The sequence below is a fragment of the Ascidiella aspersa genome, chromosome 4 (assembly GCF_963924565.1).
Source record: "Ascidiella aspersa chromosome 4, kaAscAspe10.2, whole genome shotgun sequence".
Taxonomy (NCBI): Eukaryota; Metazoa; Chordata; class Ascidiacea; order Phlebobranchia; family Ascidiidae; genus Ascidiella; species Ascidiella aspersa.
In genome coordinates, this window is record NC_139450.1 from 21,991,230 (window position 1) to 22,018,213 (window position 26,984).

The 26,984-nt window shown below is 34.3% G+C and overlaps 1 protein-coding gene across 1 annotated transcript in view; it reads left to right on the top strand.

Moving 5' to 3' along the window:
- LOC146148663 (E3 ubiquitin-protein ligase TRIP12-like) overlaps window positions 1-26,984 on the top strand; it is a 74,267-nt gene that overhangs the window by 37,334 nt on the left and 9,949 nt on the right. Inside the window, exons 16-30 of the mRNA XM_083388087.1 lie at window positions 3,406-3,523; window positions 3,798-3,909; window positions 4,253-4,405; window positions 5,683-5,837; window positions 7,266-7,384; window positions 7,523-7,647; window positions 8,081-8,213; window positions 9,193-9,338; window positions 12,266-12,373; window positions 13,182-13,303; window positions 14,798-15,038; window positions 15,252-15,417; window positions 15,499-15,897; window positions 16,011-16,159; window positions 26,594-26,699. Coding sequence (XP_083244213.1) covers window positions 3,406-3,523; window positions 3,798-3,909; window positions 4,253-4,405; window positions 5,683-5,837; window positions 7,266-7,384; window positions 7,523-7,647; window positions 8,081-8,213; window positions 9,193-9,338; window positions 12,266-12,373; window positions 13,182-13,303; window positions 14,798-15,038; window positions 15,252-15,417; window positions 15,499-15,897; window positions 16,011-16,159; window positions 26,594-26,699 — 2,352 coding nt within the window. The remainder of the gene's footprint in view (window positions 1-3,405; window positions 3,524-3,797; window positions 3,910-4,252; window positions 4,406-5,682; window positions 5,838-7,265; window positions 7,385-7,522; window positions 7,648-8,080; window positions 8,214-9,192; window positions 9,339-12,265; window positions 12,374-13,181; window positions 13,304-14,797; window positions 15,039-15,251; window positions 15,418-15,498; window positions 15,898-16,010; window positions 16,160-26,593; window positions 26,700-26,984) is intronic.

Below are 26,984 nucleotides of genomic sequence, written 5' to 3' on the forward strand. Positions count from 1 at the left end.
CTGTTCGTCGGTCCTTTGTTGTTTGCCACTTCTCAGCTATCTTTTGTGCATCCTCGTCAGTGAGCTGCTCCGGACCGTTCATCGAAATGTTGATTAGAGCATTCAGGGTGATATCTAGTAGCCTATTTCGTTACTTGGTTTTAACACGACATAGAGTCGAAAATCCTCGCTCTGGCCAGGTGGTTGCTAGAGGAATTGACAATGCAATGCAGCAAAGTCGATGCAGCTTTGAAAACATTTGCTGGAATACGTTGTCTCGAGCAATTTTGCTGCAGACATCACCGGGATCTTGGCAGAACTCAAATTCTGGCATTGTCATTCTATCTTTCAACGTTTGATAGTCATTTAGTACTTTCAAGGTTTGTTCAGCAGGAACAATGTCAAATCTTCTGATAAGCAGCGAGAGATCATCATTCCCATAAAACTGGCGCTGAGGATTATCAAGAGAAATCTTTTTGGCATCAGAGATTCGAAAAGCAGAGAGTACCTGAGGCTCAGGGAAACGTTCTTCGAGATTACAGAGTGGTGCCTCACAGTATGTTTCTGTGGTGAATCGAAGCAGTTTAAAATCATCTTCAAGAAGTGTATTTTGAGATCTTGGTAAAATTTTTGAAATCTTCTCCCAGTCAAGTTTTAGGCTGTTTCCTGATGTGCCATCCTGAGGTGTTGTAGCTCCTTTACCGTGTCCGTACATGCCAAGGCTAAGCGATGCGAATGGCAGTGCACTGTGTAGGTAATCAGATTTTGTGCAGTCAATTTCTGTGAGAGGTAATTTCAGCGGCATATCATTGCAGCAGCTCGGTATGCAATAGCGACATGTTTACCCACATCAAGACTGTAGTCAGCAGCGACCTCTTTCCAGAGTCGGAATAGGTTGGTAGCAGTTGCCCTGCGAGCGTCTATTCGACGGATATCCAAAAATGCAGTTGTCTGGCGTCCCTTTTTATTGACGTACTGAACAAATGTAATATATTGCTGCAAAGTAGCAATATCGGTTGTCTTGTCGACCATGGTAGCCCAGCATAGGCTTTGCTTGACATCAGCAACGATGCGATTAGTCAGATGGTCGGAGATGAGCAAAATAAACTCCGTCACTGCTGTTGAACTGGTATATCGCAGGTCACGAAGCCGGTCATTGTGACCAATGCGGTCAACCAGTGTTTGCAAGGAAGCAACTTTTCGATTCGCTTCTTCCTCTTTCAGTACCCAGTAAATTAGGTGTACTCTCTCAGCCACTGTTTTGGTTTTACTTAATACACAATCTTGATACTTTGTGTGAAATAGCGAGACACGTTCCAGTTTAGGTCTGCTTGCTGGTGTTGCTCTGAGCTCAGATGCATATCCAGACGAGAGGGCCGCTGAGGTCTGGCGGGTACGCTGGTGTAAACATCAGCAAACTTGCTTCGGCCAGTGATAGCTACTGAATGCTTAGAGCAAAGCAAACATATTATGCCTCCGTCAGCATGGAGGGTGAACACGTTCATTTGTAGAGCATCATCAAAACCTTTCAGTTTAATCCACGATTGAAATATCTTGTTAGATGGTGCAGCTGGAACAGTCGTCGATGATGCAACAGGAAGAGTCGACTGCTCTTGAACATTTTCAGCAGAATTGCTGTCATTCAGTAAAACACAATCAGAACTTGTGGTGCTGTTGGCAGATGCGGTTTCGGTGGTTAGAGCAGCAGTACGTGTTTTCGGTTTACCAGAAAAGAACTGCTTTATCATTCGATTGTTAAGTTTATCAGAGGATAAGCATTTATGCTGCGACATTTTCACCTGAAATAACTCACAAAAACTTAAAATTTGTAAGTTAAAAAATAGAAAGAGTATTCAAGAAATAGCCTATTCTAAATTTTATCGCAAAAACAATCTTTCTATCTCAAAAATGCTCAAGATAGCGGCGTGTTTCACGTCTTCCTTTTCTTTTACCAAGAAAGAGATCGCTGATCAATTAACGACTGAATAGTTCTACTTCTGAGATCGCTGAGCAAAATCTTCAGAGAACTGGCAAAAAGGGCGATGTAATCTACAATAGCACTTGCAAATAACGCCTTAAAACTTGATAGCAACTGTCAGCACTTCAACGTATTTCTCTATTTCTGTCCTTCCTCTCTTTTACACTCAAAATATGCTGCCTTATATATTGCCAAAAATATTCTCCCACCTACGAGAAGCTTCGTTTAAGTTACGTCACAAACAATTGTTAAAACTAAACGTCAGGTTGAGTAAATACGTTTATGACATCATAAGCTTCATAATATTCAGTTTAAGTCGGAGAAGAGTCCAGAAGGAATAGAAGTAACTTGAATCTAGGTTTCGCAAGAAAAGCAATTATTACGTTATTCTGATTTCAAAGGTTGCTTTAGGACAAACATTAATCTCTAAAGATGCGGTATAAACCTAGGCATTTAAACTACATACAATCAAGGCAACATAAAATGAATTATTCGACAAGGCACAGCTTAAATGATGGTGACAGCGACCAAACAGCCTGCCCAACACGGCCACCAAACAAGTTTGCTGCACAATCAAACAAAGTGTGCTTGTTGACTTCTGCTTGTTATGTTTCCACACATAAAAACTGATCATTATGTGCCATAAATCAGAAATAAACATTGACGAGTGTCGAAGGTGCATTTCTTTTATGAATAACTCTTTGATTCAGCTGTTAGCTGTACCTCCACTTATTCTTTTTTCCGGATGTGAACTATTGATCGTAGGCTATATTCGTATTATCGACAAGACATAGCGAGAAACAACCATTAATTTTCTACTGTAGTTACAAGTCCAAATTTTGGGAAACCGCTGGAGAAATTTAGGGAACCGTTTCGTTCCCCCAAAACACCTTAAAAAAACACTGGCCATGGTACTAGAAAGTTGTTACCGTAGCTTTAAATGAATGATTTTTTTGCACTATGCATGAATACTAAGCGTCCTTAAAAAGAAATAACCATATAACATTCTTAAATAATTTGGCCCTATTAAATTTTTTGAAAGAAACCTGCTATATTACATTCCTTATTATCAATGAATTACATGCTTTCTGTGTTGTAAACGATCTATGGGACAGCGGCCCTCAATGACTTAATTGGGTTACCAACATAATCAAGATAAATTCAATTTTCCTGAGATCCAAGCAATCTGTTAAATGCTTGTTTGTGGTCAGTGCGTCACTGCTCCTTTTGAAAGTAGTTGTGCCTACATATAAATAAGTTAAAATGTTTTATTTTATTTTTTGGGTGTAAAATACCTAAATCAGTGGAAACCAAATTTTAGGTGCACACTATGCACAACTGTGTGTGATCAACTTTAATTAACAAGGTGAAAATTAAATGGAAATAATAAATATTTTCCAAACTTAATGATAAATCTTGTTTCTTAAAATGTTAACATTAACTTACAGAGCCTTCTTGTTGTTACTCCACCTTTAATTGGAGAGAGTATGTTTGTACTAGTAATTAAGACTATGTCTTTGATGTGTTCGTCTTGCCCGGATCTTGCGAATCAACTGGTTTCTAACAGTGAGTAAATGGATTTTATTCAAGGCTAAACTAATTTTATGGAGGGTGGTTCTATATACTGGGTGGGCAAACAGAAGTTTTTTGTTCTTGGGCGATAAGTTTGCACGGGTTAGGCTGTTTTATTTTTTCGGGAGTAACCCCAAAATATCCAAAATTGTTTTTTAGCATGGAATATGTAAATGATTAGGTATTTTTTTTGGCTGAAAAAAGTAGTAATGAAATAAAAGTAAAGAATACCTTACCCTTCTGTGTTTTTAGAATAATCTGCTTTTAGATATCGCAGCAACTCTTCGTTATTTGCTTTGTGGTAAAGTAACTGAAACTGAACAAATTGAACTTGTCCAAAGAAGTCCTCATGAACTTTATGAAATCACTTTTCTTATCAGGTTTGATGTTTTTTTGTAACATTTGTAATGATATACTATTTCATATTTTTATTTAAGAAACAATGCCAATCACTTCCTATACACAGTCTCAACCAGTTGTTCCAAAACTTTTGATAAATATTTTCCAAAGTTGGCCATTTGCAATTTTTTAAAAGTTGTGATCCCTTGTATTAAATATAATTTCTAAGGGATAAAGGACCCAATCTAAAATAACAAAAATAAAAATAAAAGTAACTTATATATAGGAAAATCCCAGGAAGTGCTGATTTAACCCTAAGTTTGATTTGTAGCCAAATTAACTTTACCATACATTTATAACTACTTATGAAGGTTTTGCTTTCAGTAAACTGCTCCCCAAAATACCCTGGGAAGATACTTTGTACAATGTGCACAGCAGGGAGCACCAAATAAAAAGTGAAAATCAGACCAACACAGCATTATGGCAGTGGAAAACTAATGATGGTGGATGGAACTTTTTCTTGCTATGTCATGATGTGTAAGTAGCTTTGAGGCAGTAAAATGATAAAATAAAAATACCTTAAAAAAATGTTACAGAACAATATAAACTTTACCTTAGGCACTTGCTTAAATGAGAACTATGATGATGCTTTTGTAAAACAATATTTTTACCATGTATTAGTGAAAAAATATGAAGTTAGTTATCTTAGTACAAAGAATAGCAGTTTACTATATCAAGGGGTTATCAACCTTTTTCCAACTACGACTCTGCTTAAGGTGGGCACTTTTACCTTTGTGAGTGGCCTTGCTATATTTTTTATCAATAATAATAAGCTGTGTCTACCTTGGGATTATTTGGCCATTTTGAAGTCTATAAAAACAATTTACCTGTAAAAGGTTAGCATTTTTAATCAGTTTATATCAGTCAGTTTTAATAATAAAATGCAACTCTAACTGTTGCTTACAACCACCAAATAAATTTTAATCCATGATGTTCCAAAACTTTAGTTCCATGTTTTCTGTGCCAGTTTGGCAATGCATCTGCAACTCTTTCTGAAAATCAGTGAACTTTTTTCAAAAATACATATATGTACCCTACTCTAGGGATTCAGACGTACGACAATTTTAACTACATAAATAGAAATTGTTTTCATGTGTTGCACAAATCTCAGTTTTTTGTAGTATTCTATCTGATGATGTAACAGCATATTTTTCAAAGAGGCCTCGTTGTGATGGTCGTGATTGTAATTAGACCTAGGACTTATTTTACTCCTCAGTCAAAGTGACTGAATTTATGAATAACAATCTTAGAAAATGTTGCAATAATTTAGGCGTATTGTGATTTGAGAGTATAACCCTTAATTTGAATAGTAAGTTTTTTTAAGACACTTGAAAAAATTCGGCAAACATTTAATAAATAGGTACAGAATTGTAACACTGTGTCGCTATCAAAATATCTTTACAATTTATGTATTACTGCGAATAGGCAGAAATAACCATACCTTATTGTTTGTGTGGCGATTGATTTAAAACTAAAAAAGGTGCATATTAAAGAAAGGTTGGTGATCTTTGCTGTGTAGTTTTATAGGCTGAAAATATGAAACAAGAAAAAAACAAGATTTTTACTATGGAGAAGGTTTAGTTATTTACATGCATTGATAATAATTTGTAACAAACACTGCAGAAAGCAGTTTTAAAAAAACTATCTATATTGGCAATTAAATCATGGATTGTTCAGTAGGACTGCTTCTTGTCCCTCTTTCTGTTCAAAACCACTACCATCATAACTTCATAACTATACTTACTCTGTTGCAGTTTAATTGAGAAAGCATATCAAAATGGTGACCAAGAAATTAAAGTTGAGATCCAAGAAAGAAGGTATACTTTAAATTTCCAGTTAATGCAACAAGCAAATGAAGAAACTGGTACCACTCGGGCAATACGGAAAAAACAAGAAGTTCTGTTTACTGGTAATAAACAATTTCACCCACCACACATTATGTGCTATTTTTAGTTTAATCTTATACAAAAAACAGCTAGTGTTTCTACTATGTAATATTGGCTTGGCGTATAATTAGAACAAAAATCCACTGACTTTTTTTTATCTAGTTCTAATCCATAACTTTATTTTGTATGACAGGCTGGGCCTGCATTTTGTAAAACTGTAGAGATATTCATTAACCTGTAGGGATATTTAGGTAATCCATTTGTGGAGTCCACAGGGTTTATATGTGATGCCCTTTTTACCTTTTTCTTTGTGTTTTATTTGTTCCAGTTTTCACCAATGTGAATTAGCTTTGTAACTGTTTATGGATGTTTTTGTTTATTCAGTAAGTTGTCCTATGTATCTGTGTATATGCTGTGGTTAGTCCACCTAACTCATTTAGAGATGGCCCAGAGTGATTTTAGCGCCAAGTCGTTCTACTAAAGAAGAATAACCGCCATTTTTGCTAAACCCAAATTTTGCATAGGTAAACAAAATCTAAAAGCCATTCAAACTTTGTCACAGATCAATATATAATTCTATTCACAGCTGTAGTTATTTTATGGGCACTAAAATGTCTATATTGTTTAATGTCAAATGGACTTATTATTATTGGGCATGTTGTGGCCCGTATATGGTGGGATTACAAGAAAAAAGATGCAAGATGGTTTTGCTGAGTACAAGTATTACCATCCCGGGATACCATTTCTGTCCTGGAAAGCTGCCATATTTCTTTTGAGCTTAATTCATGTTAACAGGATCTGTTTCACAAACAGAAAGCTAAACACTGCTTCATATGTTAAGAGCAGTGGTTTTCAACTGGGTGACGATGCCTCTTTTGTGTGTGAAGGGTTGGCAAGGGGTAGGGAAGATATGGCTAGCAACCCTTATAAACCAATTACATTGTATTAATGTGGATTTACATGTCTGTTACGACTTTCTAATACAAACTACCCCCATAACTACCTTATTTAGAAACGACTGCACTTTTTCTTAAATAATTGCACAGATTGAAAGATAACACTGTAAGCTTGTTCATGTTATAACCCTTAATAAGCAACACCTGTTAGATACTTCTTAATCATAGATTTGGTTTATACTCCAGGCTTTCTGGGCTGGATCTTACATTGCTTGTGCTATGTCATTAAGTCATACCACAAACCAGTTTGCGTCTACAGAATGTAGTAGTAGTAGTATTAATGTGTTTAAGGGTGACTAAAATAGAATTGGTAATTTTAATTTTATTTTTTTAATCTGTACAATGTTCTAAATCTTTAAGTTGCATTGCCTTAAAAAGCCACACGGTAAATTTAGGTAGTCTCTATATTTTTAACCTTGTGCTAGTTTTGTTATTATCAGTCAACTGGTGTTTAGAACACTTCCTCATGACTGTAATTAAACCAATTGTTTTCAGATAACCAACGATCACAAACTGAATCACTGTGTAGTGTTGACACTGACAAAAATTTGCTTGTTAAAGAAAACAGTTTAATTTCAGAGTTTGTTCAATCACTCTTTACATTATTATATGAGGTAACTTTTAACACTAGTCAGACTGTTTTTAGAAAGTATTTTTGTTCATGGTCTCTGTATCTATTACTTATCTTAAAAGCATCTTTTTCAAATATTTAGGGTATATATATTTTAAATAAAAATAAAGTAAACTTACAGGTGTATGGAACGGCAGCAGGATCACCTGCATTGAGACACCAATGCCTATGTGCCATGCAGAGAATGTTGTTTTATGCTGAGCCCAACTTATTAGAGGAAGTGTTAAAAACTCTTTCAATATCGAGGTAAGGAAACTTTATTGCCAAGTTACATTGTAGTTCTTTATTACGAGTTTGGACCTCACTTCCAAGAGGCTAGATTTTTTAGCTTTATATATTTCTGTAATGGCCTCTCCAAATGCCACCAGGTCTATTACTTTTAACAAGTTTGAAACAGAGAAATAAAATCATTTTATGAAATCACCAAAATAATTTAACCTGATTATATTGTCAAATGTTTTAGAAATTAGCTTTTTATTTTTGTGTTAATATGTCTTATTATTCTGAATCTATTTCTTTGTTCTCTTTTACTCCTTAATTTTGTTTGTTATAACTTTTGTAGCAGAAAAAGGTGTACAATTGTACACCTTTTTTCCTTTTAGTTTGTTTTACCTCAAGTTTCCCAAATAAATACAAAACTTTGTTTTGTACACTAGTTTTATTAATTTTTTTTTTTCAGTCACATTGCTTCAATGTTGTCAAGCTATGATTTAACAGTATTGGTAGGAGCCTTGCAAATGGCAATGATTCTAATGAAAAAACTTCCGAAAGTGTTTGAAATTTACTTCCTTCGTGAAGGTGTAAAGCATCAGGTAAGCATAGATTAAAGAAACAATAGACAAATATTAAGAATTGTTTTCTGGTATTGTACCTGTGATGCTTTTTATATTTCACTTTTTATGGGTGAATATATCTATTAAATGTCCATGCAATGTAAAATCTGCAGGCCTGTGGTGTAAAATAGAATGTTTTTTTTAATGCAGAAATATTTTTTTAATGAAACTGGAGTTTATATACACAGAATATTTGGTACTTGTGTAACACCGGCCTCTCTTTAACTGAACCGGATTCTTAAAAGTGTTGTAATTTTAATCCTTGTGCATGTTTTGGTGTCTCTGATTTTATTAAATAATAATTACTGTGGACATTATTCTTTAAAAGCATATTCTAATGCAATTTGATCTGGTTACAACTGCTGACTTGGCATGTACAGCTTTTTGTGCAGATGTTGCGATAAACATAAGAACACCCAGATAAAAAATATTTAGTTTTGTATTGCAGTTGACTAAAGGCTTGTTTCTAATTTGGCATATTCCCACGATTGCACACTTAGCATTTGTTAAGTGCATCTGGCAGCAGTGTAAACGAGGCGCCTTTCCTTTTTTATGATGTCAATAACGCCAGATTAAAAATGGGAAACTCCCTATTTTGAAAACTTGCCCCCCTCCCTTTTTAGTTTTCTTGATACATCCCTGACTTCTGTCCATTTGCAATGATTTGTATTTACACTTGGGTGACTATTGTGTGTCGTGTACCAGCACAACATTCTCTGTGGCAAATGCTTCTTATGACAGGCCGATTGTTTAAGTGAATGGATAGAGCATAGATTAACTTTAAAATATATTTAGATATATATATCCATGGCCTGAGTTGAACAACAAGCATTTTTCATTGTTATTTTATAGATACCTGTTGGTGTGACTTTTCAATGTTTAAGTATGACTAATTGTAATCTTATTTGGTATCACAGTTTGGTAATGTATCTTTATATGATTCCTCAAATGATTTCAGATAGAAACTTTACTTGATCCTGGCCACAAAGTAATAGGAATCAATCAAAAGGCGGGAACAAGTAATAGTTCAACCAGCACACCCAGATTAGAAACAGCCTTTAAAGAAACTGCAAGTAGGCCCGATTCTACTGAGTCTATGTCCAGGTAACCATTAATCCTAATTCAACCAAAACACTTTTTGTAGTGTGAGTCTTAACAATGTTTATCTGACGAAACATTTGAATTGAAGTCGCTGTGTATTCAGGTCTAAAATATTCCAATTTTTATAATCACTGCAGGCATGATTCTTTTTCTAATCACAGCATAAACAAAAATTCAGTTTAATCAAATATATTAACTTTGGGGTCTATAATTACGGTTGCCATATGTCAGGATTTTTCCTGACATATCAGGAAATTTTGTGTTGAAATCTGGTGAGGAAGAAATGACAAAATCTGCTTATATGTTTGGGATTTAATCGTACTGTACAAAATATATCGCCAATATATTCACAATATAAAAAACGATATTTGTTTAAATTTTTGTCTTGTTTAATAAATAGCACAAATGTTCACAGAGAGTAACTTGTGAGTGCAAATACTGTTTTTTGTTACCTCACACACTAACAAGTTTGCTATTTTAATCACTTCGTTATCACTTTAATGCGTTCTATTTTAAGAGTTAGAAACGTGGACCCATGATGTTTTTTTTCATTTTTGCTGATGGCAAACCCTAAACAGCAAGATTATATATTTTTCTTTATCAAATATTAAGTTCCAGGTAAACATCATTTGCCTACCACTAAACCTACTGTGGAAACATGCTTGTTTAGATTTGTTTAAAGTCTAATGGCTACACACATTTTTAGCAGGCCAAGCTGCTGTTTATTAGCCGAATTACTATATTAAACATTCTATTTTAACCATTTGAGCTGAGTTTGTTAGGATTCAGGATCTACTTCTAAGATAAAAAGTAAACTATCCATGCTTTAGAAATGATAGAATTTGAATGGGAAGCAGAATGTTTAATTTGCAACCCAGGCATATAATATCTGTTACATAAAAATACATCAGTTTTGGTAAACTTAGTTAAAACTTAAAAATATCTAAGTGAAATAGCGCGAAATTTATGTCTAGCCCGTTTTGTTGAATACTTATTGTGTCTTATTTCATCATCAAAAAGGAAAATTTGAGCAACTTAAACTATATACAAAGGCTTTTTTCATGCAGCACGCCATTGTTTTCCATCTTAAAAATGCGTCACATTTTGACATAACTTTTTGACAGTATTTTTTAGTTTTTTAACGTCCGTAATCTGAAGTTGGCTAATGCAGCTGCTATAAATTTGTCATTTCATGTTTCAAAATACTTCAACCCTAGCCTATATGGGATCTATTTAGACAAAATACTTTAGGACACTGAATATGAAATTGGTTTTATGTTTAGAAATATAACGCTTCATGTGACAGAATAAATGGATTCAACTAGGACTTTGTTAGGACTTTATTTTAACACTTAGTATAGTTGCAACAACATTGGTGCTTGACTTAGTTAAACAGGTAATATAACATGATATCTAGAGGGCCATTTTGTTATATATAATTTTATGTGTGTTTCAGTTATTTAAAGCACATAAGTTATCAAGCTTATTCTATTATTGTTTGCTGGGCGGGCAGCACTCACCACTTGACATCTTATACAGTAGTATTAAACTAAATTATACTAATTTTATGAACCAAAAATGTATTCTTATCTTTTCAACTGGTTATACATGCAACAAAGATATACTGCTATACTGTTTCAACATACCAGCTGCAAACAATATTAAGCAAAAAGTTTGCTAATGGCCACTGCCACTGTAGAGTTCGTTATACACATTTTAGTTTTGCATTTTATTTTAAAAATTCACAACTAAAAATAAAGAAAGGAAACACAACTTTTATTAGGCCTAATTTTATATGTTTTATTCTTGTAATAAAACTTGTAAAGACCCTTTTTTAGCATCTTAACCCTTGGCATTTGAAAGCTAAAACACTTGATTTTAGTAATTTTACACCTAAAAGACTGTTTTTCTAATAATTGATTAATTCTTCATAACTTGTAGTTTAATTAATTGTCCAATTACACATGTTTCAAACCATTTTGTCACACGCATGTGGTCAGTAAATATATAAATAAATAAGAGTACCCATGACTTAATTTTGAAATTGATATAAAGCTCTTGGTACACCAAAACCATTTTTTTAATTTTAGCCAAGTTGATCCCCAAACTGTACTTTACAACTTGTAAGTTGTAGTGCAATTGTTTTTTAAAGTTTCAAAGAGGTTTAATAAGAGTTGTATAACAAAAACATCCCCTACACATTTTTTTGCCAAAAAACACATTAAATAGCAATACAGTATTAAAATCAAATCTTTTATCTAGACTCTTAATTGTATGTCCTAAAGTTATAGTATTTTGCTCTTCAATTTAAAAGTTTTTTAAAACATTAGTAAGAAGTCAAAAGTTTAAATCTGTTTACCCTAATTAGTTTTTGTTCCTTTTAGTTCACCCTCCATTATAAAACTAATTTCCTGTATAAAATGATTTTAAATTTGATGTGATTATTATATTGTGATAAAGACATTTTCTTTTTAGTTTATGTTTACCAGTAACCAAAAAAAAATCACCAAAAAATTCACTTACATTTTGTATGTGTAGGTTTTATTTTTTTAACGTTTTTTGTTTATGGAAAAATATAACTATAATTGTTTTACAAAAGAATAAATTAAGCACTTCTTTTTTTAGTTGAGTTTGTGCAAATCCAGTCAACTATATAGGGATATGTTTTGTCTCACTATGACCAGGTTTTCTAGTTGGTTTAAAACAGAGGCCGGCAACCAATGGCCTGCAGGCTTAATTTGCTGATGTATTCTTTTATGATAAACATTAACAAAAAGAGTATAAGGAATATGTTCATATTTTATTTTGTGTGTGCCAAATGCATCCTGTCTCCTTGTAAATTAAAAGGGTCAAGAACTTGCTGAGTTTGGTTTGGCCCGCGGCTAGATAAAGGTTGCCGACCTCAGGTTTAAAAAGTTGTAAATTTTTAGTCGCTTGTCAGACAAGTTTCGCAAGAAGTACTCTCCCCGCCGAAGCATGACCAAGCGGCTACAGTCAACATTTCTGGGTGGTTCAGAAGACCAAAGTAGAGCTGACCAGTATGTACCACATGATTTGTCATTCGTTTTTAGTGTTTTATTATATTTTATGTCTTTATGTGTGGATATAAGCTGTTTCAGACTGGAGTAATTTTTTTTTTGCTGCCACAACAATTTTAAAATATTTAACTCTTTGAATGGGTAACCTGCCTTTAGATTTTTATGTATTGACAAATTTTACCATTTTACTTTAAGTATAATGCATATTTTATGTATACATTTTTTTTGTTTTCTCAAGGCAAACATGTGTTCTTATGAATAAAAATAATTAAATGAAGCCCAATTTGAAAATTAGGCCTCAATATGACAACACTAAGCTGTTTTATTATTTTAAAAACAAAATGTAGACCTAAACAAAACCTACCTGCGGTGATAAATATTGTAGGTTTTCCTATCATTGGAATCTACACCTAAATAGAGCCATATACAAGCTTTTTTGATGTTTCTAGCTTAATGCATATGTTTATTTGCAATTTTAGTTTTTTGGCAAACATGAAAATCTACAATGGAAAAGTTGATGATACCTTTATGTTTTCTGCTAATTTGTTTCCATGGCAGTATATATTCGAACACTTAATTTGTGTTATGTAAGGCGATTAACATTTTAAGTATATATATATATATAACAATTCCTGACCAACATTTTTTTGCAATTGCACAGCGATAGTACGTCACTGCACTTTTTACAAAAACACTTATGTGTAGTATAATTTGTTTTTTGTGATCCAACAGCTATGTGTTTTTGTTCAAAAAATGCTTCATTAACTTTTTTTTAATTCTGATTGATCGAACTGTTATTGTTTTACAGAAGTAAAATTGCATCTTCTGTTGATCAAGTGGTTTCTCCCCCACTTACCAAGGCAAAGGCCTTTGCTGCTGCCATGGCACCTAGTGATGACACTGTAGATCCACCAAGAGCTAAATCTAAAAGTAAGTTTTAATGACCTTCTTTTTGTCTATCTGCTAATGCTAGTTCTATAAATTTAGATATTTACTTTCTTAAAGTATACAAAATTCAGGGCAGTTCCATGTTGCAACTTCTACTAATTTAAAGTTACCATGTGTTTTAAATATATCCCTGAGACCCTGAATATGGAAAGTTAACTCTATATTAAAGTAAATTGCAATATTTTGATGCAGTAATATATTTTATAATATTTTGAACGGCACAGCTGGTTTTAAAATTTTAGTGTTTGTATCACATCGCATCGCATATATACAATACATTTATTAATTATAAAAGTAACTCAAGTTTGTGTTTTGGTTTATATTTGAGCCTGCTCACTTCTTACAATTTAGTAGATTGCATATTCCAATTTATAGTGACTAACTACAACTTTTTAATGCAGTTATTTAATTACTGACAATATACTGTGCTATGTTTCCATTTGTCTTTAATTTAATTTCCATTGTACAGTTGTACTACTTACTTACATATTAGGGAGATTATTCTAAGATTGACATTTTAGGTCAAAATATGTCAGGTCAAAATCGATTACAAAATGCACAAATATCATTTACATATTTAACAAAAGCTGTAGCGAGTGTTTTAAAATTGTACGCTAAAAGTTAATAAAAAAAATGAAAAAAATAGGTAATCAAAATTTAGTTGAATTATCGGTTTAGTTTCAGCTTGGACTTTGTTTTACTTCATATAGTTGTGTATTTGATTTGAACAATAGTATTCAACCGTATTTGTTTTCTTTTTATGGTGGTGATTTGCAATATACCAATTCCTTTTTTGATAAAAAAAAAATATTTTTAGGTCAAAATTTGTCAAAATTATAATTTTAATTGTCAAAATTTCTCATTTTTAGGTCAAAAATACTTGCACTAGTTATCACATTATTCCAAATCTTACCTAATTATAATAAATATATTTTTACCAATGTATAAAGATTTTTTTATTTTTGTTAATTCATTCACACATGATTACTGTAAGTGAACAAAATCGGCTTATAAACCACACCACAAAACTATTGAGTTGGCATTTTAAGATAGTTTTTTTAAACATCTGTAGTTGCCATACCTTGCATTTAAAAAAAGTGCTATGTGAGGATTGCTTTTTGTCACAAAGAATTCCTTATTAAATAGGCTTTGCATCGAAATGTTTGCCTTTTCCTAGTGAAAATTGGCAAAATATATAATTTAGGGAGACACCGCCTTGTGTCCCGTTCACCCTGAATCCTTTTCTTGTTTGGGGATTGTGTTCCATAAATTTTGACTTAGTATATTGAAGGTCAAAGTAAATTATTTATAGATGTAACAGTTTTGAATTGTGCATTCTATCTCGCTGACCCTTACACCCATTGCACAAAACAAAGTTAAAGTTTGTTCAGTCTTAACTAAATTACCATGCAAGAAATATTTGAATAAATACAAAGTCCTAATTTCAAACATATTTACTTGTTTGTATACCTTTAGGCCAAAGTTCAAGCAGCAATCGAACTTCTGCTGGTTCATTTTTCTTTAATCTCAACCCAACGAAATGGGGACGATCAACAACTTCATTATCTAGTGGTAATTCCCAGCATTCCATCAACCCATTTACAATCCCTTCAGAGTCTTCTTTGGAATCTTCATCATCATCTGCCAACAATCAATTAATATGTGATGATCTTTCATTAGCCAATCGTCCGAATACAGTTTTGATTAACCAAAACCAGTATGTTTTAGGGTTTAATTTTGCACTGTGGTGTTTATATAGGTTTTGTTCCGTACTTTTAATCATCTTATTTTTTACATATATTGGATATTTGGTATTTTTTTCTAATTTTCTGTGTCTTTTAAAGTAGTTTTAACATTACTTTTAATTGAAAACTATACACACATATCCCAAGTATAAACTCTAAACAAATAAATGCAACCCATTTTGCAGAAAAGAAAAATTAAAAAAGTGGATTAGAGAAAATGCTAAACTTTTCCTTGAAAGTTATTTTCGACAAAGTGGGAACAAATCTAGTCCATCTGCTAATATTGCTTTAGCTCAAGAGAATTCCATACTAAACCGCCTGTCTGCAATATCTGGTGCTTTATTAAGCAGTGTAAGCCATTGTTTAAAATGAAGATTTTGTTAGTTTTGATTAGTATTTAAACATGATATTCTTACTTTTTTATTTTATTAGAACTCAAGTAATGTCCACATACAATTCTCCAGACTCTGTGATATAATCAATAACTCCGATGTTTCTCCATTTGAAATCCAACACAGTGGCATTATTATGTCTCTTTTGAGTTTTTTAACAATGGAAGATAATAAAAGCACACAATCTAGTAACTTAGAGGTTACCTCCAAGCATCATGTGAAACACTCTTCCATGATTACACGTCGAAGAAGCAAAACAGATATTAAGCAGACTTCGGATGTCAACAAGAAATCGCAATCTATTGAAAATATAAGCAGCACTTATGGTTGTGTTGCTCAAAAAGATAACTCACCAGATTGTAGATCTTTTCAAAGGGACCCTGTATTTTTAAGGAATGACAGGCTAAGGAGTTTTCTGCATGCATTTGTTGGTTTACCAGTATGTATTTTTTTTATATAGCATAGAGTTTGTTGAATAATCCTTCAGCAGTTATCATGTAATTAAGAACCTTATTTATATTGGTAAAACCTAATTAAAGTTTTTTTTGTCAGGTATCTTACTTTTGTGATAATGAGATTCATCTGAGAGATTCTTCCCACTGTGGCTCAATCCGTATTCTTATTCAGAAACTAAATCTATGTGTCAATCAGCTTGAACAATTTTCCGTCAACTCTCATGACTTTTCAAATACATCTAGCCGGTAAGAAACTGCTTTAGAAATAGTCTGGTCATAGTCACCATGGAATTATATAAAATAACATAGAACTTTGGAACACTATATACTGATCTGCTTATAAGTTTAATGGTGAAAATAACGGCCAAATAGACGTAAAAAGCGACATGCTTTATTGTTTAAACGTTTCGGCAAATGCCCATGCCATCATCAGTGATATAAGAAATCAATTCAATATTTTTAAATTATAAAATTTAGCGATAGTTATCTACCTAATTAACTAGAGTTTTATGTAAAATAAAAATCATAGAAAAAATTTCAGACATACACCTGGGTGGTATGTCATACTTTGATGCGTTTTAGAGGTTCAAGGTCTATTCTAAGGGCTTTTGATAAGGGAAGCCCTAATATAACTTATTATTTCAAACAAAATGATTGTTAATAACAATTTTAACACAATATAAATTGTCCATAAATTCAGTGTTTTGTTTTTACATGTAAACCCTCACAGGTGAGGTTTTTGTACAGCAAATGAAAGTCAAAAATATTGTTTACTGATAAAAGAGCAGATTTTATTTCAGTGGCTTCAAACCTGGAGTTCACGACCCCTAAGTGGTTAGCAAGGCATTGACAAAAACCTGTGAAAAATCGATCGGAAATCACTGACAAATGTAAAACCTAAAGTCATGTTAGCAATGGTTTGAATTGTGCGATATTCAAGTGAAAGCATAATCCCGGTACCATACTACATTTAATGTAACAATAATCCTGCTTAAGCATAGAACTGCTTTCAAAATGCTTCAATAAATGCAATATTTTGTAATTCTGCCTACGGCCTATGCGCAGTTAAACACACTGTAAAAATCCAATAAGCCTTGGCCTAAAGAACTGTCAATTTATGTTAGAGTAAGGTTTTTGTATGATGTCTGTGTAAATAAGTGTTTTAATGCCTAATAAAAGGATGTTAAGGATATGTCCCGTGTGGTAGCAATCATTCTTCGACTTACCGTTATACATATTCTTGGTGCTAAATTGTTCCTCTTGGGTAGGTTTAATAAAGAAGTTCTAATGCAAACGGGCCAATGCACAGCATTTAAACCTGACCAAAATATTATTTTCATTATATAAACCACCTTTTACAAAATAATTTGCATATTTACTAATTACACCTCATAATTTTTTTTTCAAACACCAAGCATTAAAGTCTAACAAAGGGAATGACTTTTTATTCGATTTTTGTGGTCATGCAGAAACTGTGTCTGACATATAAAAAAAGCTGTTTGAAAAAAGAAAATTCTTGGTGTTAAAACCACTACAATAAATGCAATATTTTGTAATCTCTGCATAAATTTTGCTTAGTTAAATATACTACTGGAAGCCATTAAACATTAAAGTCTCAGCTTGGCAACATTTTTTAAATTTAATTTTTACTCAGGCTTTGTGCCTAATTTGATTTTTCTAACTGATAAACTTCTATGTGTGTTTGACAATATGCAGAAACGCTCCAATTTGTGTCAGAAAGTTAGTGGCACACATTCTCAACAGTTATTGTAACATTAGGATTTGATACATGATATTAACCTAATTATTTCACATTTTTTTGCGGCGAATAATTTGTTTCTGGAATAGTTTCTTCTCTACTCATTCTGTATCAGTTTACTGCACTGTTTCTTTTGGAACACCCTGTATATAATTCAAGTAAATATAAAAAGTGCAAATTTGAAGGTTTTGGGCCAGGAGTTGGGGGTTCATTTTAAAGCCAAAGGGGGTCAAAAGTCAACAAATATGAAATATAAATTTCACTGAGGGGAAGGTTTTTGACGGGTTGGTTCAAAGAAATGAAAATATTGATCAGGTTGAAGAGGTTTTTGTAAATTGGACAATTTTTTTTTATGTGACAGGAAGCAAAAATTAAATATTAAAAAATAGAAAAAAATTAAATATTAAAAATAAAATAAAATAATTTTAAATTTAATTTGAATAAATTTACTTAAAAAATGATTTGGATGCAAGTCAAGGTTTCCATTTAGAAAGCACTGGTTGGGTTATTTTTCCGCATGATTAGAAAAAAATATTTCTGGGAACAACTAAAAAACAATTCTCCTGGGAAATCTACCACACCCCATTCTGTGATAATACATACAAAGGTGAGACATTTGCAAGCAATAACAAAAAAAGAAACATAGAAACTAAAATGTAGCCTAAAACAACATACTCTTAGCATAAACAATAAAGATATACTCAGTTGTTATCCTATTTATTGAAAGCACATGTAACACTTAGAAAATATACCACTGGCACGACACCTGTAACAAACTACCTCCTGACAAAACATATAAATATTGCAACCATCATCAGGTTTATTCGGGTTTTGAACTCTTCAAACCAAACTCTCTATGAAATGAGTTATCCATAGACCTATTGACCAAAAGCTACAAAATCTCGCCCTATCTCAGCTACGATTTCAATGGCAAAACAAAAACTGCGTATAGCGCTATTCTACTATATTATATCAGGGGGTATGGTGCGGTTTTACTATATTATACCAGGGGGGTATAGCGCAGTTCCACTATACTTTACCAGGGTGTTATTCCTTAGTTATTCTATATTCTTTCAAGGGTCTTATTTGTCATTGTCCATTTACTCCCAATTATGTGCTTCCAAGGTCGGTGCTTTAGCAGGCAAACCGGATGTGTCCCGAAGTTGCGTGTTATAGGTTGGACATGGTGCACTTTTACAACATTCATTGCCAGTGGTCTTAATATAAATTTTGCTGCGAAGCAAACCTATATCTTGTCTTTATAATTAAAAAATCTTTGACAATTTTTTCCTGCACTCCTATACGCCTCTCATTGGGGACAAAAGTCAATAGTGTGATGTAATCGATTTAGTTATTTACAGCTATCTACTCTAATCTAGCGGCAGAAAACCTTCAATACAGAATTTGTTCATATCGCTTGCTTTATTCTGGCTCCCTGCTGTGCTTTTTTTGTCCAGCGCGTGCAACATTCATTGTGCAAAGTGTCTCGTCTTAGTGAAACTATGTGCGTGCGACTGGCCTTTTAGAAGGAGGCTTATATTAGTAAATTAACTTATTGCTCTTACAAAACAACATATTTTACCGCCGCAAGTTTAAATGAAAAATCTGCCAGGCAGTGTACACCACTCTGTTTGCAATTTTTATTTCATCAAAAAATCACTTTAATTTCTATATTTTTGGTTAATTATTTTCCCCCATGGTTTAATTATTTTGAGTTGTAGCTCAAAATTTTGCTGTGAAGCAACCTATAATTTTTCTTTATAATTGAAAACTATTTAACAATGTTTTCTTTAGTTTTTTAGGCACCTCTAAACACAAAACTGGCCGAATTTTAATTTTGCCCCCTAAAATACTCCCATTTTTTCGAAAGGTAAAATGTTTATTTTAACATCAGCTTTAAATAGTTCTCTAAAATTTGTGAAATTTTCAGATTTTTATGTCATTTCCTTCTGGTGTAAATATATCATTAAAATGTCCTTAAGTGTTTTGCATTTTGACCCCCCGGATGAACAGTTCAAGGGTAAGGTTTAAAATTTTGTTACTTAGCATTGTATATGTCATGTAGCCATCATCCATAAATAAATCAAATTATTTTTATATTTTTTATCTCTGAAAAGTGCTTAAAACCAAAACTAACAAAAAATGACAGTTTTGCCCCCCTAAAAACCACCCCTTAGTTCTTGGGCACGAAAATTTTATATTAGAAACAAATTTGGAAGGGTATCTAACAGTTGTGAAAATTTCATGTATCTAGCGGCAGAAAACCTTCAATACAGTATTCAATCATATCGCTTGCTTTATTCTGGCCGCGAATCTGCCGGCTCTCTGCTGTGCAACATTCATTGTGCGAAGTGTCTCATTTTAGTGAAACTAGGCGCGAGCGACTTTCCTTTTAGAAAGAGCCTTTTTTAGAAATAGGCTTCTCTTAGTAAATTACTTATTGCTCTTACAAAACAACATATTGTACTGCCGCAAATTTAAATGAAAATTCTGGCAGGCAGTGTACACCACTCTGTTTGCAATTTTTATTTCATCAGAAAATCACTTTAATTTCTATATTTTTGGTTAATTATTTTCCCCCATAGGTTAATTATTTTGAGTTGAAGGTCAAAATTTTGCTGTGAAGCAACCTATAATTGTCTTTATAATTGAAAACTATTTAACAAGGTTTTCTATATTTTTTTAGACACCTCTAAACACAAAAACGGCCGAATTTTAATTTTGCCCTCCTAAAATACTCCCCCTTTTTCAAGAGGTAAAACTTTATTTTAACATCAGCTTTAAATGGTTCTCTAACATTTGGGAAATTTTTAGATTTTTATGTCATTTCCTTCTAGTGTAAATATATCATTGAAATTTCCTAAAGTGTTTTGCATTTTCAACCCCCGGATGAACAGTTCAGGAGTAAAGTTTAAAATTTTGTTCCTTAGCATTGTATATGTCATGTATCCATCATCCATAAATATATCACATTTTTTTTACATTCTTTTATCTCTAAAAAGTGCCTAAAACCAAAATTACCAAAAAATGACAGTTTTGCCCCCCTAAAAACCACCCCTTAGAAGCGGGGCAATTTTTTTATATTAGAAACAACTTTGGAAGGGTATTTAACAGTTGTGAAAATTTCATGTTCCAACTATGATTTTTTCCTTGTCAAAAGTGAGCCACAAAAAATTGACTGAAAAAAAAAAAAAAAAAAAAAAAACTAGACAGGGTGTGCGGTTTTTGTATATTTTGCTAGGGGGTTATAGCGCGGTTGTACTATATTATACCAGGGGGGGTATAGCGCAGTTCCACTATACTTTACCAGGGTGTTATTCCTTGGTTATTCTATAAAACCTTCAAATACAGAATTTGTTCATATCGCTTGCCTTATTCTGGCCGCGAAGCGGCTGGCTCCCTGCTGTGCTTTTTTTGTCCAGCGCGTGCAACATCCATTGTGCAAAGTGTCTCGTCTTGGTGAATTAACTTATTGCTCTTACAAAACAACATATTTTAACTTTGGGAGGGTATTTAACAGTTGTGAAAATTTCATGTTCCAACTATGTTTTTTTCCTTAAAAGCAACATGTGTCCAAAAAAAAATTTTTTTGTATATTTTGCTAGGGGATTATAGCGCCGTTCTACTATTTTATACCAGGGGTTGTATAGCGCAGTTCCACTATACTTTTACCAGGGTGTTTTTCCTTAGTTATTCTATATTCTTTCAACGGGTCTTATTTGTCAGTGTCCATATACTCCCAATGTTGTTCTTCCAGTTTCGTTGCTTTAACAGGCAAAAGCGGATGTGGCCCAAAGTTGCGTGTTATATGTTGGACATGGTGCACTTTCACAAGATTGATTGCCAGTGGTCTTAATATAAATTTTGCTGCGAAGCAAACCTATAACTTGTCTTTATAATTAAAAATATTTGGCAATTTTTTCTTGCACCCCTATACGCCTCTAATTGGGGACAAAAGTCAATAGTGTGACGTATTCGATTTTGTTCTTTACAGCTATATACTCCAATCTAGCGGCAGAAAACCTTCAATACAGAATTTGTTCATATCGCTTGCCTTATTCTGGCCGCGAAGCGGCTGGCTCCCTGCTGTACCTATTTTGTCCAGCGTGTGCAACATTCATTGTGCAAAGTGTCTCGTCTCAGTGAAACTAAGCGCGTGCGACTTGCCTTGTAGAAAGAGGCTTCTCGTAGTAAATTAACTTATTTCTCTTATAAAACCACATATTTTACCGCCGCAAGTTTAAATGAAAAATCTGCCAGGCAGTGTACACCACTCTGTTTGCAATTTTTATTCCATCAAAAATCACTTTAATTTCTATATTTTTGGTTAAATTTTTTCCCCCGTGGGTTAATTATTTTGAGTTAAAGGTCAAAATTTTGCTGTGAAGCAACCTATAATTTGTCTTTATAATTGAAAACTATTTAACAATGTTTTCTTTAGTTTTTTAGACACCTCTAAACACAAAAACGGCCGAATTTTAATTTTGCCCCCCTAAAATACTCTCCTTTTTTCAAGAGGTAAAATGTTTGTTGGCTAGCTTTTGGTGACCTATTGGGTTTAGTCAAGCTATGATGTAACAGCTCTTTTAAAACTGTTTTTGTACTGTCAAACTACTATTTTTACTCACCAACCAAAATAATAATAATAGCACAACATTGCATTTGCCTGGCTTCGATCAGGAGACAGCTGGAAGACCACTTCCTAATGCACTAACAATAAACAAGTGCTCACATATATAACAGTTATATATATAATACAAAATAATACAAATACTTTACTACACTGGGTTACTGAAAGCAACTGACCACCTAACACTGAGGGACTTAAATTTAAGTGTGCAAATTAGGGAATTTTGGGAGTAAAATATCGGCAAACTTATTATTTTTGGTTTGGTTTGGTATGTTTCAGACCAATTTTTAGTTTATTCCATGTTGCCAAAAAGCTTACAGGTAAAGCTGGATATTTTCGGCCAAATCTGTTTTTTGCTCACAGAAACAAGACAAGGGAAAGTACAACACGTAATATCTAGTCTATACCAGGGTGGTCCAAAGTTGACAGAATGAAGGGCCGCAAAAAAATTTGAGAAAGCCTTGCGGGCCGCAGTCGTGGAAACTCCACAAAGTAATCAATAAACTGCAAGTTTAACTCTATATTAAATAAGCCGAGTTTACCGAACTAATTAGCCAAGAGCGGTGTTTTTTAACATTAGGGAAATGTAGATAAAGCACAAGCAAAATACCCAAACAATTTATTGTTTCTTGCTTTTGATTACTGCTTCAATGTCAGCATTGATTTCAGTTGTCGACAATCGTAAGCAGGCATCCAGCGTTTCATCAGCTATTTTGTTTCGTACATCACTTTTTATCCGCTTCATAATTGAGAAAGTGCTTTCGCAAATGTAGGTACTACCAAACATGGAACACATCTTCAGTGCAAGTTCTCTTAAGCGTGGAAACTTCTCGTAGCTTACAAGTTTCCAAAAGGTGTCGTAACGCTCATTTTTTCTTGACAAAAGAAAAGGATCTTGATTGCAGTTCACATCATTCTTGTTGGACATAAGACGGTTGAGACTCAGTAGGTTATCTACTTCTTCCAGTGGATTGTTGAAAAGCTTCAATTCTGTTTTCAGTGAATCAAAGTCAGGGAATCTGCTCTAACAGGAGTTTCATTCTCCGTACCAGCGACGGCCAGCAAAGTCGTTTAAGGCGGCTAAGAAATGGGGTCCCACAGGGTTCTGTGCTTGCACCAATGCTCTTCAACATATACATGTATGACCTTCCCCAAACCACTGCCTGCAAATACTCATACGCAGATGACATCGCAATACTTACGTCAAGCCGGAGTTGGGAAACTGTCGAAAGTACTCTCATCAAGGATGTCGGCACACTCTCAACATACCTTGAAAAATGGAGACTGGTGCTGAGCGAAACAAAGTCTGTCGCCTCCGCCTTCCACTTAAACAACAGGGAAGCCTCTAGGGAGATACGCATCATATGTAACGGCTTCAACCTTCCCTTTGACCCGTGCCCAACCTACCTTGGAGTCAAACTGGACCGTTCCCTCACGTATCGAAAACACCTGGAGGGTTTGAGGAACAAGGTCTCATCCCGAGCAGCTCTAATTAGAAGACTCGCTGGCACAACATGGGGTTCCAGCAGCAATGTTTTGCGATCTACTGCACTCGCGCTTGTATACGCGCCAGCAGAATACTGTGCGGCCGCATGGTCCAGGAGTACACACACCAAACTACTAGACGTGCCAATAAATAACTGCTTGCGGACCATCACTGGCTGTCTAACAGCGACCCCAGTAAACAACCTCCCAGTGCTAGCAGGGATTGTGCCAACTGACATAAGGCCAAAGGGAGCAACCTTTGCTCAATCGCGCAAGGCACTCTTGTGGCCTGACCATCTACTGCACAGCAAAATCTCAGGCTGTGCGCAGGCAACGCGACTGAAGTCACGACACTCCTTTGTAACCGCAGCACAGTCATTCAAGAAAGCAATCCTTGATGGCAAAACTCCGTCAGAATGGAAGGAGGAAACCTGGGAAGAAGAATGGTCAACAAACAAGACAAAGCTACACGCATCCATCTCCGCGGCTCGCTACCACGCCCCAGAGCTGTCGAGAACAGCGAATGTGAGACGCAACCGCTTATTAACAGGAGTCGGCCGTTTTGCCTCCTCTATGTTTCAATGGGGCCTTGCCCCTTCCCCACTATGTGAGTGCGGAGCCACACAAACGGCAAACCACATCGTGGAAGAATGTCCAAACTTTTCCTGTCCCGGTGGTTGGGCAGCGATATTGGCCGCAAAACCCTCTACCACGCAGTGGCTCACAAGCCACTGCCCAGATATCTAAGCAACACGAAAGAAGAAGAAGCGAATCTGCTGCTAAACTCGTCAATAATGTCACCTATTTTCTTGGAAAATGTGACGAAATCAATATTTTTTTCTTCACCTAGTAATTTATAGCATGAAGGAAAATGAGTAGCATCATTTCTTTGCAAAGAAGTCTTGAATAATAGAAGTTTCTTGCGAAAACCTTCAACGTATCCCACCAATTGAGATATGTTTTGTTTCTTACCTTGCAACTTCATGTTTAAGATGTTCAAGTGATTAGTAATATCAGTCAAGAATGCCAGTGAACCTATAAACTTATCATCATTCAATTGAAACACGTATTCAGGAAACCCTCCTATTTCATTCTTGATAAAAGTCAAAATTTATTTTCTCAAAGAAAAAAAGCATTTCAGTGTTTTGCCTGCACTTAACCATCGGATGTGCGAGAATAGTGGAATATCTTTATATTCTGCATCCGCGTCTTTACGGAATTGGGTGAACTTTCTATGTCGAAGAGCCTTATTCCCCCCTTTGATGATGTTTACTATATCTGAAACACTATGCATAATTTCACTCATGTTCAAAACTTTGGCACATAGTGCTTCTTGGTGAAGGATGCAATGAAATGTTAGGCAGTCCACACCGTGACTTTTAAGAATGCCAACCAGGCCATTTCTCCTTCCTGTCATTGCCCTGGCACCATCTGTTACAACACATGAACATTTCTCAAAACCTCCATATGCATCAACGACAGAGGCGAGGCTGTTATAAATGTCCAAGCCTTTTGTAGTCCCATGAAGTGGAACTGTCTTGAGCAGTTCTTCGCAAACAACAAAGTTTTCATCAATAGTGCGGATGAAAATTAGGAGTTGACTAATGTCACTGATATCAGTACTTTCATCTAAGGCCAGAGAGATCAACTTGCACTGCTGAACAACTTCTTTCAATTGTGAAGTAACATTGTCGCTTAAATCGACCACTCTTCTCGCAACGGTTTGATGGGATAAAGACACATTTTCAATTTTTTGGCAATTTTTTTATCTCCAAATGCAAGAGCCATCTTAATTGCACATTCTTTTATGATCTCCCCGTCACGAAAAGCCTTACCATGCTTAGCGAGCGTTAATGCAACTTCATATGATGCGTTCATGTTTGCGGTTGAATCATTTTTGGCAAAATTGGAATTCATATTTTTTTGTTTGAAGAAGTTACCCTTTAGTTCTTTTAAAATTGCTTCCCGAGAAGTCCCGTGGTATTTTCCGTATTTTTCCTCATGTTTGGTGTTGTAATGTTGTTTCAAATTAAACTCTTTCGAAACAGATAATACTTGAAAGCACACCAAACACTGTGGTTTACCATTGTTGTCGCCAAATAAATACGTTTCCTCCCAGTTAGAATTAAACACTCTTTTTCCCTCTGTCACCTTTCTTTCAAGACCAATTTTATTAGGAATTGTTGTACTTGGCTAATTTTATAACTTTCAGCGTAAGTAGGCCTATTACTATCGTCAAACAACAACAAATCCTGCCCAAGTGGCGATTGCTGTCACACGTGGTTGTAGCTAACTGTGTTCAAGTACACTACCTTACCCAACTTCTAATGAAAACTAATTTTATACCACTGTTACGTTATAAATACCAAAAACAGCTGTTTACAGTACTGCATTATCATGATGTAACGAATCATATCTCTAGAAAACATGGCGATCGTTCGGCAATTAATGAACGAAACTGAAATTTTTTTATGTAAACTAAAATCATTCTGCGAGCCGCACGAAATGTGTCTGCGGGCCCCATGCGACCCGCGTGCCAGGGTTTAGACCATCCTGGCCTATACCAACAAACCAAAGTGAAATAATTATTTAAAATTAAGCCTGTTAAATATCGCCTTTTATAACCTCCCACTCACACTATCAAACCATCAATGAAAACTCTGCCCCGAATTATCCCCCCTTATAAAATATACAACAGCCTCTAATCCAGTTTAGTCAAGTATTGGTATTATCCTTACCTTTATCTTTTGTTTTGATTACTAAGGCTAGTTTATGGACACAATGTAACGAGTTTTATCACTTACAGTGTTTCTCAAGCATTGCAGTTTTTCTCCAAGCATCATTTGAAGTGTCAATTGCAAAGACATCAAAATTGTGAAAAGTCCAAAGTTTGGAATGGTGGCCCAGTTAAGGTGGGTTTGTAGATGTTTAGTTGCAGTTTACTTTTTTTGTGTGAAGTTGTGGATAACTTCGTTTGCTTTGTTTCAGGAAAAGCAGTATGCTTGACAATAATTATAATCTGCTCTTGCAGAGTGATATGTACGTTTACACAGTGATTAAAATTGATCTGTGTTTAAGGAAAAACGGTCCGTTGCTAAATATCCAACTTGCATTATTTAATGGTTCAGCGGCACCCAAGTGTGTCACTTTACTGTTTAAAAGAGGTTGTAGAACGTATCTGTTGGATTTAACTAAAG